General features: G+C 43.4%; 1 protein-coding gene across 3 annotated transcripts in view; it reads right to left on the bottom strand.

The window, feature by feature from the left end:
* The window catches only part of LOC124798409 (GATOR complex protein WDR59), a 283,785-nt gene that overhangs the window by 99,759 nt on the left and 168,068 nt on the right, over nucleotides 1-15,958 (bottom strand). The window contains exon 18 of one of the 3 annotated variants that reach the window (XM_047261802.1): nucleotides 2,387-2,428. The exons of the other annotated variants lie outside the window; for them this stretch is intronic. Coding sequence (XP_047117758.1) covers nucleotides 2,387-2,428 — 42 coding nt within the window. The remainder of the gene's footprint in view (nucleotides 1-2,386; nucleotides 2,429-15,958) is intronic. 3 annotated transcript variants of the gene reach the window in all.

The raw sequence follows: 15,958 nt of genomic DNA, 5'->3' as shown, positions 1-15,958 counted from the left end.
TCAGAATTTCCATACTAGGTTCTTAGCTGAATTTGCATTTTTGACATTACATAAAGAAAGGCTGAATGTCATGTATGTATCCACAAAAATACCATGACTGAAAAACTTCCTGTGCCTGATAATGAGTTGTGAACAATCAAAACTGTAGTAATAATACAGATTTTTCTTACAAAAGGTGATGATGGTAATATTTTATAAGTGTCTACATGCTGTGTGGCACAACCTGCTGAAATATTTTTTGTTACAAGTTGTTATGATTGTACAAGTTTCAATCAGTTTCAGTGATTTGATACGAAATTTTTTAACAGCCAATGTCTTCAGTGTATGCTTTCATAATACTATCTAACTACACCGAATCATCAGTCACTGTTCACATAGTTCACACAATGCTGAAACATCCTTTTCATCCACAGTGAATGAGATTAGTTTAATGAGTCACAAATTAATTACTTCCATTCTCTGTACTGCCAATATTTCATGACCACCCCAAATATGAAGAGGATTCAAGAATGAATCATGTCTATATTATTTCTATACCTTATAAACATTCTAAACATTTGAAAGCATCAAAGGCTTCTCCTATACAACATTTTTCCCCTCTGGGAACCTCAGATGAAACTCTGTTGTAGAAGAATACCTCCATTCTATGGTGTTGTAGGTTACCATTGCAAGTCTAGTAAATTAAAATGAGCAATGAACTGGGGACTGGAAGTCACATATTTGCCTATCACAGACATTGCTGTACTAATGGTCGTACCTCGCCAGTTAAAGGGAATGCTTGAGAAAGGTCAAAATCCACTTATGGGTCACAGTTGGCCACACATTTTTGTCAGAAAAGTTAAAAAATGTATTCTTGATTGTAGCTGCTTGAATGCAATGAAAAATAAAGCACTACATCTTTGACACTATGAAATAAATCTCTTCTACTGCATGCTCTTTGCTTTCCATATTTGGAGAGATGGTAGTATGAAACAACACAAGAAAAAGGTCCATTAAACGTGTGCTCTAAAGCACATACCTCCAAGAGCTATAAGAATTTGTTTGTATTTGCTACTGTGAAACACATCTCTACTGATCACATGCTCACAGATCTTAAGGCAAACCTTTTAGATCCCATGTTTGCTTAAGAATTTTTTCTTGTTTTGGTCCACATTAGCTCCTCACAGTATCTGAAAAGCAAGCAGCTGGCAGTAGAAGACGTTTGTTTCCTGGTATTGAATATGAGCTAGTGCTCACAGCTCATACAGTATCCATTTTAGAGAAGATTGTTCCTGTTGATTTTAAGAGGAGAAAATCTAGAAAACAAGTATTTTAGTGACTCATTTCACATGTGTAAATGCTCTGTAGTAAAATGTCAATGAACATGTAGATTATTCACAATTGCAGTGACAGGTTTCAGGGGCATAAATGTTTGTCCAAGGTTACTTTAAATGAGGCACACAACATAGTGTAAAATGTACGCTACAAATTTTGAGGGTGACACAGAATTCAGGTATGCCGCAAAGGAATGAAGATGTCAATAATTATGTTATGTCGGACAAAAGTATAATTAGTAGCACGATTTTAGGTATAAAACCATATCCTCCTCCAAAGAGATATTGCTTGATAGCAAGTAGGGGATAATAACAGAGATTTAAAAGACAAAAAACTGATCATCTTATGCCACAGCATAGAGTGAAATTATTGCTGCAATAGAAATTACTGAGACCAAGCCTTGTGATACAGTAATAAAGTGCATATATTGGTATTTAATATCACATGATGCTACTGACTGTCACTAATGTGTCATTAGATCTAGAACAGGCTGATACCCAGCAAATAAATACACCTAAGAGCAACAATTACTATTATATTACAGCAAATAGTACTCTGTTTCTAAGACTAGAGTAAATTGTTCTATTACCAACCATTCAAAAGTAAGTTTGCCACTCAAAAATAGGTATTTCCCACCTCCTATGCCCCCTATTTTGTATCAGGAAACTGTAAGGATAACTGAAATTAATATAAATGATATATAAGCCCAAGGAGCAGAAACTTATTTATTTGCAAAAAATCTCATCTTGTCTAATCTCTCTAATGCTTAATATGTTTCTTTAATGCTGGTCATTATATTGAGTCAGTCGTCAGTCTATCTCTCTATTTCTCTCTGCACATTTTACTTTTCATTTATTTTATTTATATCTCGAACTTGGTACAGTCAGAAAAATATTCATGGGCTCTCTGTTGATTCGAGTGTCGACTACAAAATACTAAATATATTTGACAATACGGCAACAAAATACTTTCATCACTGCATGGGACTGATGAAAATTATAATATAAAGACAAAAGATGTAATTCCAACACCAATTAATTGTATAAGAGTTAGAATAAAAGCAACTACTTACCAGTACCCTAGATTTCAAAAATTCAGGCAGGGATGACAAAATCTAAGACAAACAAAACATAATCAGTCTCAAGCATTCACAACCATTGGCTCCTTTGTTGAGAGCTAAAGGAAAGAAAGAAGAAGGGCAAAGTTTTAGATGAATATTGTTTATAACAAAACCAGGAAAAAGGCACTCAAACCCATTAGTTCCCAAGACACAAACAGGATATGTAACTGGAACTGAACTGGCAGTGGAATGCAACAAGCATAATCCACAGTTCATTGGTTGGGAAGCAGATATGAATCTTCATTGCTATGGCTCATTGTTATTTCTGACTCCCAACTCTGAGTCTTGGGTCTCACTTTTATCAAGGTGTCTGAGGACATGTTTAACATTCCATCTCTAGGTGTCATCTAAATCTTTCCCTTCTCCTGTTGTACCTTTGGCTGTTGATAAAGGAGCTGGTGCTTGCAAAGGCCAGAGATTCATAATATTTCAATCAGCCTTGGCCCAGTTGTTTCACCAGACCAACCGGTAAATAGATGATTTCCTTTTGCCTAACTATATTATTAAATTACCAATTCTCGGAATATAATTGTCTCTCCAGTGCAGTTGTCCACACATTTGTTTGAAGATACGTTAACATCAAACATAACTTTAAAAATAATACAAAATTTATAAATGTACCAGCAAATAAAATGATCTCAAAAATGGTAAACCAGTGTCAGCTCTCTACTAAAAAATAAAAATTTATCTATCACGTCAAAGATGAAATAAGGCTGAGAGAAACAATATAGAAGGTGTCACTTAAGACTCTTGAGAGTTGGGCCAAGAACAAACAGACATATAGAAGAAAAAATATCATTATGTATTTGGCTGATACCTTTCTCTTTCTTCCTTTTGCTCCTCTTTCATTTTTATTGATTTATATTTCCTTGGATTCTTTCTCTCACAGGTTAGTATTGCAGTGTGTTAGACTACATTTTCAACAAATGTTGCATTACCATCAGATTTAACATTTCTTCAATAGTGGAGTCTCAATTTGCAGTGATGTAGACTCTCTTTTGCTTTATCATTAATTACTGAAGAAAGTTTGGTTCTGGAGCTTAAAGAAAAGTTTTTGGGTCTTTGTTTTCACATGATGAGCACACGCACACGAAGAAGTATAATAACTGGGGAAAGGGGAGGGGATGATGACCATGATAGGCAACTCACAAGTCAAGAAAAGGAATCAATGTGTTTTTCAAACCAAACAAATTAGCAACTACAACATGTAATAAAAATAAGGACCCATTAATGAAACACACATACGTGCTGCAACATGTTTGAGGAAGGAAACTGAGAAGCAAATGAGTTTTGCAAAAATAGGTGGAACTTCAGACCTACAGTAATAATTACCATTGGGGCTGTTATGTTTATGGACATAGGTTAAAACAGTCTTTTTCTTAGCCTATTTTTCATCTTGCCCAAAAATTTTTTCTCCTGCTTCCCATTCAGATCTCATATTTTCACTATTTCAGAGAGATGATCAGTCAGAGCTGTGTATCAGTCAATCGCAGTTGTTTCTTTGACTCGACATGCTTGCTGTGTTGTCTGTTCTGCAGGTACAAGCAGCAGAGCCTTGACAGCTGTCATAGTGGGTGGGAGAGGGCCAGGCATGGCTGGTCACAGAGGTCAAGAGGGGCTGACAGGAAGGACACTACAATATCAGAGTCACAACCTTTATCAGGTGATCATGAAGAAGGTATTTTGTTAAAAATTCTAATTCTTTCGCACATTTCAGTCTATATTGTAGTGTGATAATGAATGGGTTATATTTCCATTATAGATCTATAATTATTATGTTGTTCTGCAATTGAGAAATCTACAGCACTTAATTAGGAGAATATGTAGCAAAAATGTGGTTTGGTACTTTACATTTACATCAAATGTTATTGTATATGAAATATAGCTCTCATACTAAATTTGTTTTTAAGGGTGGAAGAAGAATCATGTCTCATTACAATGTGGAGTAACTATAATTTACATAGTCACCATCTGTCTCTCCACACCATAATCAAAGCTATTCTTCCATACTATGCCGGTTTCAGTTGCGTGTTTGTGTTTCTATTTCTTATGTAATTTATCAGATCAGTCACACCTGCATTTACTTTCCAGTAACAGTGTAATCTAACAAGATTAAATGAGACAAATGGTCTGTGTGACACATCAGGATAAGAATAAAGCACTGAAGTGGAAACAGAAGAGTAGTGTATTCAAATACACAGTGGAACGAGTTTTATATTTTCTTACTCTTTTGTCTTATTTTAGGCTTACTTGTTATTTTTCTGTAAGAAGACTATATTCTTGTAAAAATGTGATCATAAAAGCAATGTCCCTCATTTTAGATATTATTAATCTTTTATTACTTTCATAATTATTAAAATTGGGTGTTGAGTTTTTTTCTACATGAAATAATATAAAAAATTGGGAATTCAAACAGAAAAAAACTGCTGATTACCACGAAGAAATGCATGGAGACAAATTTTAGTGTGGTTAAAGGATTCAGTGTGAGAAATTTAAGAAAACCTTCAGTAACAGTTAGGGACAATGCAACATATCATTCAACTATCTACAATAAGGTGCCTACAGTAGCTTTCGGAAAAAAAAAAAAAAACATTCTTGACTGACTATTACAACATAAAAACATTCTCATACCAGGCAACTGCAGAAAGGGTGAATCAAATAGCCACCAGCCATCATATCACTGCCATTTCAATTTCATTGAACTCATATGGGATGAATTTTAATGGTTATGCGGCAAGGGACAATAGAAACTGTATGCTGGCAGATGTGAAAGGTTAGGAAAGAATGCTATAAACCATATTTAAGTCATCATATTGTTGTAATGTTGGTTGGTTGGTTGGGTTAAAGATTAAAGGGACCAAACTACAAAGGTCATCGGCCCCTTTTTTCATAAAAACACAGAGCACAGTGAAACTACCCACCAGTCAGGCGAAGCACTAAAAGAAAAATTCCGGGGGAAGAAAAGCCCCATGGTCCATTGTAAGACAACACGGAAAACAGAGCACAGCAACAAAAACAACATAGAGAACAAAGGCAGAAGGAATTAAAACTGCACAGCAGAGGACTGTGGCTGGCTGATCACGAAAATAATAGGATGAGCCAGCCACTCTGCAACATGTTAAAACCTCCAGCCTAAAAGTTGAGGGTGGAGTCGAATTACAACACAAAACTAATTAAAAGATACAGCTCAAAAGAGGGTGATGTTAAAAAAATTTAAATGGACCTATAAAAGCCGCTTGCGCGAATAAAACTTAAAACCCGATCTGTCATAGAGACATTGTCACCTAAAAGAGAGGATAAATCACCCAGGAGATTAAAATCACGTCTGAGAGCGGTTAAAAGAGGACATTCCAACAATATATGGGCCACCGTCATGTTCGCACCTCAGCGACAATGAGGGGGGTCCTCTCGACGCAGCAGATGACCATGCGTCAGCCAAGAGTGACCAATGCAGAGCCTACACAGAACAACAGAATCCCTGCGAGAGGCCCGCATGGAGGAACCCCACACAGTCGTGGTCGCCTTTACCTGCCGCAGCTTGTTGGGTGCAGAAAGAGTGCGCCATTCGTCTCCCCACATCCCAAAGACCCAACGGTGCAAAACCGTTTGGAGATCGGTTGCCGGGAGGCCGATCTCCAACGGCAGTTTGCAGGTAACTTCTTTGGCTAACTTGTCAGTGAGTTCGTTTCCCGCTATCCCAACGTGTCCCGGGGTCCATATGAACACCACCGAACGACCATGCTGTTCAAGAGCGTGAATGGACCCCTGGATGGCACCAACAATGGGATGGCATGGGTAGCACTGGTCAAGAGCCTGCAGACTACTGAGCGAGTCACTGCAAATGATGAAGGACTCTCCAGTGCTGGTACGAATATGCTCAAGGGCACGAAAAATGGCTGTCAGTTCTGCGGTGTAAACACTGCAGCCTTCCGGCAAGGAGCACTGGTCGACATAGTCCGCATGAGCATAAGCGTACCCCACATGGCCATCAACCATCGAGCCATCGGTATGGATAACCTCCGAGGCATGGTATGCGCTTAGGAGAGCAAGGAATTGGCGGCGCAAGACTGCAGGAGGAACTGAATCTTTTGGCCATCGGGAAAGTTCCAGCCGAAGCTGCGGCCGACGAATACACCAAGGTGGTGTATGTGGGCGGACCTGGAAAGCAGATGTAAGAGGCAAACACTCGAGTTCATTAAGGAGCGACCAAACACGGATCCCAATTGTATGGCCTGATTGCGGCCGCCGGTGTGGGATATGGACTGCCGCATTTTCGAAAAGGAGACGATAGTTAGGGTGACGGGGCAGCATAGTTGGCTAACAGTTGTTGACGCCGAATACGAAGTGGAGGAACCCCAGCCTCAGCAAGGAGGCTATGAACAGGACTGGTGTGGAATGCTCCTGTCGCCTGTCGAACTCCACAGTGGTGAACGGGATCCAGCAGTTGCAACGCTGAGGGCGACGCTGAGCCATACGTCACACTCGCATAATCCAGTCGGGACAGCACAAGGGCTTTGTAGAGCTGCAGCCAGCAGCGTGTGACGATCTGCACCCCAAGTTTTGTTGCTCAGGCAGCAGAGTGCATTCAGATGCTGCCAGCACTGACGCTTGAGCTGACGAATATGTGGAAGCCAAGTAAGCTGGGCATCAAACAGCAATCCCAGAAAACGGTAAGTGTCAACAGCCCTGAGCATGGCATCTTGAAGATAGAGCTCAGGGTGGGGATGGGCAGTTCGACGCCGACAAAAGTGCATAACACAAGTCTTCGCAGGAGAAAATTGAAAGCCATGGGCTAGGACCCACACCTGCGCCTTGCGTATGGCTCCCTGCAACTGACGTTCTGCAACACCAATGGTGGAGGAGCTGAAAAAGATGCAGAAATCGTCAGCATATAACGTGGGTGAGACAAACGACCCTACTGCTGCTGCAAGGCCATTAATGGCCACAAGGAAAAGGGGCACGCTCAATACAGAGCCCTGTGGAACGCCGTTCTCCTGGATATGAAGTGAACTATGGGATGTGCCAATTAAAACGCGGAATGTCCGAACAGATAAAAAATTCTGAATAAAAATGGGGAGAAAGCCCCGGAGACCCCACCCATGCAACGTGGCGAGAATATGGTGCCGCCACGTCATGTCATATGCTCTGGAGAGATCGAAAAAGATGGAGACGAGGTGCTGGCACCTGGAAAAAGCAGTGCGGATTGCAGACTCAAAGAAGACCAAAGTATCGGCGGTGGAACGGCCCTGACGGAAGCCGCTCTGGCACGGAGCCAGAAGACCCCGAGACTCGAGCAGCCAACACAGCCGTCGACTCACCATGCGTTCCAGTAGCTTGCACAGAGTGTTTGTCAAGCTGATGGGCCGATAGCTATCCACATTAAGTGGGTCCTTACCAGGCATCAGCACCGGGACGATGGTACTCTCTCGCCACTGCGACAGAAAGACACCATCGCCCCAAATGCAGTTGAAGATGGCAAGAACACACCACTGACAGTCCGGGGACAGGTGTTTTGAGCATCTGATTGTGGTTGCCATCTGGCCCAGAGGCTGTATCAGGGCACTGTGCCAGGGCACTTTGGAGTTCCCACAAACTAAATGGGGTGTTATACGCCTCAGGGTGGCGAGAAGCAAAAGAAAGCCGTTTGCATTCCTCCTGGGGTTTTAGCGCGTGAAACGCGGGTGGGTAATTCCCCGACGCAGAGGCCCGAACATAGTGCTGTGCGAAATGCTCGGCGATTGCATCGGCATCGGTGGATAGTGCCCCATTGATGGTAAGCCCTGTGACACCTGTAGAGTGCTGCAATCCAAAGATGCGCCGAATCTTCATCCACACCTGGGAGGGTGAAGTACGGGAACCAATGGTGGAAACGTACCTCTCCCAACACTCCTGTTTCCGCCTCTTGATGAGCCGCCGTGCCTGAGCATGGAGACGTTTGAAGAAAATGAGGTTCTCCAAAGACGGGTGCCGCTTATGTCGCTGAAGAGCCCGCCGACGTTCTTTAATGGCTTCAGCGACCTCCGGAGACCACCAAGGCACTGACTTTCGCCGGGGGCGCCCTAACGAACGAGGAATGGTACGTTCCGCAGCGGAAACAATCACTGCAGTCAGTGTCTCAACCGCCACATCGATGGTACCGTGTGGGAGAGATTCAAAAGTGGCAGCAGAGGAGAACGTTTCCCAGTTTGCCTTGCTAAATGCCCATCTAGGCAGGCGTTCATGGGATCGACGCTGGGGTAGTGAAAGGAAGATGGGAAAATGGTCACTACCACACAAGTCGTCATGGACTCTCCAGTGGACCGATGGTACAAGCCCTGGGCTGCACAATGATAGATCTATGGCCGAGAACGTGCCATGCGCCACACTGAAATGCGTGGCAGCGCCAGTGTTTAAGAGGCAGAGGTTGAGTTGGGAGATGAGATTCTCGACATCTCTGCCTCGGCCAGTAATCTTCGATCCACCCCACAGGGGATTGTGGGCGTTAAAATCCCCAAGGAGAAGAAAAGGCGTGGGAAGTTGGGCGACAAGTGCAGCCAATTCGGCCAGGGAGACTGTACCACCTGGAGGGAGATAGACACTGCAGACAGTTATGTCCTGGGTAGTCCTTACGCGGACAGCCACAGCTTCCAATGATGTTTGAAGGGGCACAGGAGCACTATATACAGAGGTAAGGACAATCACGCAGGCTCCACCTGACACACTATTGTATGTGCTACGGTTGCAGTAATAACCCCTGTATCCACGGAGGACAGGGGTCCGCATTGCCGGGAACCAGGTTTCCTGGAGGGCAATGCATAAAGCAGGTGTCATATTTAGAAGCTGACATAGCTCAGGTAGATGGCTAAAATAACCGCCACAATTCCACTTGAGGATTGTACAAAGCGTGTCCTGTAGGGGCATTCAGGCACTGAAAAGCAAATTACTTCGCAGGGTCACATGCTGCCACCGACTGAGTGACGGACGTCGCTACGGCCATCGTTTCTGAGGAGACGGCAAGATCCAGGTCATAAGGGGATGCAAAGAGCTCGACCTCATCCTCAGAGGCTGAGCTGACAGGAAGCGTTGGTGCGGGAACCACTGGGTCCTTATCCTTCTTTGAGAGCTTCCTCTTCTCTCTCTTGTCTTTGGGAGGAGGGTTGGCATGCTGGGAGGGCTTTCCTGATGCATTGTCAGGAACAGAGGAAGAGCGTGAAGCCCTTCAACCAGCAGCTGGTGGCTTCTTCAGCCACTGGCTAGTGTCTTGTGAGACACTGGGGAAGTCCTTGGAAGGGACTCCCCCAAGGGATCCCTTCCGAACAAGTGAGGCCGGAGGAGGCTGTTGCGTCTCCGGCTGAGCAGACGGAGAGAGCTGTCGCTTCCTCGGCTGAGGAGCCGGAGAGGGCTGTCGCCACTCCGGCTGAGAGTTGGGGACTGTCGTCCCCGGTTGCTTGGGGCGCACTGCTCCCAAACTGGGTGTATTGGGAGCAGTGGAAGAGAGAGTGGCCTGTCCCAGCGGTGGGGCAGACGTTACTTGATTTCTCTGTGGGCCAACGGAGAAGGGAGTCTGTGCAGGAGCTGCTGGCGGCAGTGTGACGGTAGCATAACTCCTCAACATAGGTGTGGGGTTGAGTCGTTCTAGCTTCTTCTTTGCCCCTTGGTAAGTTAAACGGTCCAAGGTCTTAATTTCTTGTATCTTCCGCTCTCGTTGATAGACTGCACAGTCTGGTGAGCAGGGAGAATGATGCTCCCCACAGTTAACGCAGGTGGGAGGCAGAGCACATGGAGCATTAGGATGCGGAGGTCGTCCACAATCACGACACGTGGGGCTGGCAGTGCACCTGGAGGACATGTGTCCGAATTTCCAGCACTGGAAGCATCGCATAGGCGGCGGGACATAGGGCTTGACATTGCACCGGTAGATCATGACCTTGACTTTCTCAGGCAAGCAGTCGCCCTCAAAGGCCAGGATGAAAGCACCGGTAGCGACCCTATTATCCTTCGGCCCCCTAAAGACACGACAGACAAAGTGTACACACCTCGTGTCAGGTTCTCACGTAGCTCGTCATCAGACTGTAGCAGAAGATCTTTATAAAAATAATCCCCTGGACCAAATTTAAGGACTTATGGGGAGTGACAGTAACGGGGATGTCACCGAGCTTCTCACAGGCGAGTAATGCCTGGGACTGTGCAGATGAAGCTGCTTGTATCAGAATGGCCCCGCTCCTCAGTTTGGAAAGAGACGCCACTTCCCCAAACTTATCTTCGAGATTGTGCACAAAGAAAAGAGGCTTAGTCCCCAAAAACGAATCCCCATCAGTTCTGCTGCATACAAGGTATCGTGGCGAATACGGCTCCTGTCTGTCTGCAGCCCTACGTTCCTCCCATGGTGTGGCTAGGGAAGGGAATGATTTCGGGTTATATGTCAGAGCATTAAATTCCACCTTACCACGCTTAGAGACATTGGCGGTCGGGCGACCACCAGATTGAGATTTCACCCGCTTCAATGCGGGGCATCCGCCCCGATGCCACCCACTCCGACCAGGGGCTCTCCCCACGGGCGCCACCCAGCCACAGCAAAGGCCATCTGGCAGGATGGCCGTTGCCAGGAGTCCCGATGCCCCAGAGAGAGGGGCATCTACTCCTTGGCTTACGTGGGGAGGTGTCAGCTCAGGCATCGGCAGTACGATCCCTGTGTTGTCAGGGGGCTACAACCTAGATGGTACATGACGACTCCACCACAACGGGCTGGCTACCGTGCTGGATTTTGGGTGCCATGGGTAGTCCATAGTGATCGTGGGTGCAGATGGTGACGCACGAAGGGTGTAACTTACACAATCCATCAGGTGTGAATGCCCAAAATGAGGGATGGAGGGTGCAGTTACGACGCCAAGACAATAAAGAGTGCCAAGGTCTTAGTGCACAGAGGACTGATGTTGCACCACGTAAGGTGTCCTTCCCCAAAAGGCTCGTACTTCTGTTGAATTTGGAAAAATGGAGGTCAAACCCCAATGGGGACCATCACATTAAAGGCCGAAACAGTTGAGACTCCTTTTAGTCACCTCATACGACAGGCAGGAATACCGCAGGCCTATTCTAACCCCCGAACCCGCAGGGGGAGTTGTAATGTTGTGAAATACACAAAGCAAATAATAATGAAAGCACGGGAGATGAATGTGTAGGACAACTTATCAGTTCATTAAATTCTGACAATGATAGTGACCACAAGGATGATAGTGACAGGGATTCATATATAAGTGGTGGGATTTGGTTAATGGTATAGTGTATTACCAAAAATTCAGTTGTGTTCGCATCTTCCAATTTTTCCACTTATTTAGATAGTTTGTAACTTCAAGATGTGTGTGACTGAATGGTCATTTCACTGCTTTAAAAGTGTGAGTATAGTATCATAAGCATCACTGTCTCCATGCTACACCTACCACCTCTGCCTTCCCCACTACGTCACAACAGTTGGTAGGCACTTTTTTGGAATGCAAGTGCAAGTATTGATCTCATAAGCACATGGCCTGTTGTATACAAGCTAGCAACTCTGCTCCGCAACACTGACATCCATCAATCACAAAGTTATTTTAATCGAAATATACAGCTCACAGATTAATGTGACAAAAATTCATTACTATTGCAAGGCTGCTACTCACACTCAGAAAAAAAATAATCCCTCACAATTCCAGGTGCAAGGAGGAAGACTGTGTCAAGAATCTCCTGATACATTAATGATGACTGGTGGGAAGCGGAGGGGGGTGGCGAGAGCATACCACAATAATTACTTTTCTTTCCCCTCACTTGAGCTATACACCACCCATAAGCAGTAGTTCAAACATTTTTTTTAAGCATTTATAATTTATAAGGAATAATATTCACATAACTAATATATTTTGAGTTATCAGTATTTAAAAATTTGTGGTTTATAAAATGGTATAAAATTCAAGTTCAATGCTAGGTTAAAAACACAGAATTCCCTAAGATTTTATGCAATTCCTGAAATTCCCTGAGATTTCCATGATTTTTTTCGGGTAAAATATAATTCCCTGAGAATTTCAGATCGTACAGAAGAGTAATCACCCTGAATTAATATAGTACTAGGTATTAGAAGTCTAGTATGTAAACTATGCATACATTTATAATAAAAAAAGAAGAGAAACTGAAATAAAATTTGAGTTCATGAAATGGAAGACGAAGTGTAACACAAATCTCAGCCTACCAGTGCAGTAATGGTACTTTAAGCCCAATAAGAACACACAAAGGAAGAACAAAATTTCTTTTCTAATACTACACATAATATATAGCAATACAAAGTAAATTATTAAATGGATGAGGAAAATTAAGGATGATCTTGTATGTCTGGGAGTTTCTGTTAAAAGTTGCTCATTCCTACATTTTTAACACATAGTAGCTTGAAAAGTAATACTTGTCATTTTTTTTAACAGATACCACAGCCCATAAGTGGAGACTGGTAACACACTCTATGCCAAGTTATTGTTAACGGTCCATGGTCAAGTGAGTTATGATTTGATGAAAACTGTTTCACTGTTCAGATATTACTTTGAATCTCAACTAATTTAATTCACTTTATGGTTCAATAGTCCAATAATGTAGTTGCATTACCAGATGCCTAAAGATGAGGATTAATATTACAAAACAAGTAGCCTTTAACAAAAGACATTCTGACAGGGGTGAATTTCATTTATAATCATTAATAGCAGTCATAGACAAGTGACAAATGGATAAAATTATCTAGGAGTCAGGAAGAGGACTATCGTGATCACATCCACATATGTACACTGATCATCCAGAACATTACAACCTCCTACCTAATAGCTGGTATGTTTCCTGGTCAATAATTAGAGAATTAGAGAATTCTGGCTTTCAGTTATATGAACAAGGTGGTTCTCACACTCATTCAGATTGCTTCCACGAAACCAACAGAGCCTTAGTTACTCCAGTAATCTCAGGGAATAGCTTATGTGCACTTCATAGCAAGCTATTATTTCCATGGTACCACAGATTTTCATACAGAAGGATTAATATCGCAATCCTTTTCATAAGGGCATCTAGGAGTCAGGAAGAGGACTATCGTTACCACATCCACATATGTACACTGATCATCCAGAACATTACAACCTCCTACCTAATAGCTGGTATGTCCGCCTTTAGCACAGAAAACAGTGGCGACACTTCATGGCATGGAAGCAATGAGGCCTCGGTAGGTTGCTGGAGGGAGTTTGCAACACATCTGTACGCACAAGCCACCTAATTCCCATAAATGCCTGGGAAGGAGGTGATGATATTGGACGCGATGTTCAATCACATCCCAGATGCGTTGACTTGGGATCAGATCTCATGAGTTGGGGGCCAGAACATCTATTGGAATCCATCACTGTGTTCCTTTAACCACTCCATCACACTCCTGGCCTTGGGGAAACATGATCGTCATGATGGGGTGTATGTGGTCTGTAACTAGTGTACAATACTCCTTGGCTATCATGATGCCTTGCATGAGTTCCACTGGGTCCATGGTTCCCAACATGAGTGTTCCCCAGAGCATAATGGGGCCACCAGCAGCTTGCCCCGTACTGCAGCACAGACGTCAAGGAGCTGTTCCCCTAGAAACAATGGATTCGTGCCCTGCCATCAGCATGATGATGAAGGTATTGGGATTCATCCGACCATGCAACACTCTACCACTGTGCCAACATCCAGAGCCAATTGTCATGTTCCCATTGCAGTGATAGTTATATACGGTGTAGTGTTAAGATTGGCACAGGCACGGGTCGTTGGCTGTGGTGGCCTGACGTTAGAAGTGTCCGGTGCACTGTGCATTCACACACACTTGCACTCAGTCCATCACTACAGTCTGACATTAGATCCACCGCAGTTCACACCTGTCCTAGCAGTCTGCCCAATCTGCAATGTCTGACATCTGTAATGACGGGTGGCCACCCAGCCCCATGAGGACTTGACATGATTTCACCTTGGTTTTGCTAAAGACACTCGCCACAGCACCCCTCAAACACCCAACAAGTCATGCAGTTTCCAAAATGCTTGTGCCGAGCCTCCGGGCCACCACAATCTGCCCTTAGTCAAACTCAGACAGATTGCGCACCTTCCCCATTCTACACACAGACAACACACTCACTGATAATACACGCACTGTGCTAGTGTCTGACTAGCAGGCGTTCCTTGCTAGGTGATGCTGCTATCACCTGGATGGGTTTATGTCTATAGAAGGTTGTGGCCATAATGTTTTGGCTGACCAGTGTAAAGAAGAAAGCATTTTGTCATCTTTTTGTGGGACATTAAGTTTTGCCACAATCTGTGTTGCAACTAATTGTAAATTAAGTACAGGCTAGCTTATGAATTGCCCATTCATTTGTCTAAAGTTTTACAAAAAATGATTGACTACCATGGTGAGATTGTTGGTTACAGGCAGATTATTGTAAGTCTTCAACACCCCACTCTGAGAAGTTTCAGATCAGAGTAAGAGTAAGATACCCATACAAAACAGGGCCCTGCCAGATGGTGAGTAAGGTAACATGAACACTACTAGAAAGGATGATGTTAATGCACGAGAAAACAGTGATTACATTTCTGCAATAAGTAATTAACTTCTTTAGGACATAAGTTTTTATTCTTAAACATTTTGATGATAAAATACATATATAAGCCTACATTTTTTATTTGCTGAACCAGTGATAAACAATACACAGATGGTGGATACTGTAGTACAGTACTGAACAGAAAAAAATTGTGAATGATAATGCATCTATATAAGTGAAGACTACCACTGAAACCAGCATTTGAGTGTGTACAGATATATACAGGGTGGGTCACTAACTATTGCCACCAAGAATAACTCTGAAAGTATGGCAGGAGTTGAAAAGTTTTTGGGACAAAAGTTGCATTGGACAACGGGGGCCATAACATGATGCTGGTTTTTTGTTGCTAGGTGGGTATGTTTCAGAGATACGAAGGTCAACCATATTTTTTTTTTTTTTTTTTTTTTTTGGGGGGGGGGGGGGAGGGGGGGGGGAGTGCTATAATTTGGCACTCATTTTCTGATAGTGGATATCGAGACGAATCCATGATGTGTAACAGGAAGGTTTCTGAAGGTCAACAAAGGTCACAAAGGTGGCATGAACATCCATCTACAGAAGGCGTTCGAAGTATGGACCATTGGTATCAATGTAGTGCTGCAATCTTCTTATCATGGACTGAGTGATATTCCTTATCGCAACGGCGCTTATCGAAGCACATGCTCTGACAATTCTCTCTCGCATATCTTCAGATGTAGTTGGAACGTCTTTATAAACAATGTCTTTTACAAATCCCCACAAGAAAAAATCCAGAGGCATCAAGTCTGGCGAACGAGCCGGCCACGACTCATCTCCTTCGCATCCAATCCAATGATTTGGGAATGGTATATGAAACTCATTTCTAGCTATCAGTGAAAAATGTGTCGGACACCCATCGTGTTGATGCCACATTCTGTTCCTTGTTCCTAAAGGTATTTCTTCCAAGAATGTGGTG

Source organism: Schistocerca piceifrons, chromosome 5 (genome assembly GCF_021461385.2).
Source record: "Schistocerca piceifrons isolate TAMUIC-IGC-003096 chromosome 5, iqSchPice1.1, whole genome shotgun sequence".
Classification (NCBI taxonomy): domain Eukaryota; kingdom Metazoa; phylum Arthropoda; class Insecta; order Orthoptera; family Acrididae; genus Schistocerca; species Schistocerca piceifrons.
This window is presented reverse-complemented; position numbering and strand designations above follow the sequence as displayed.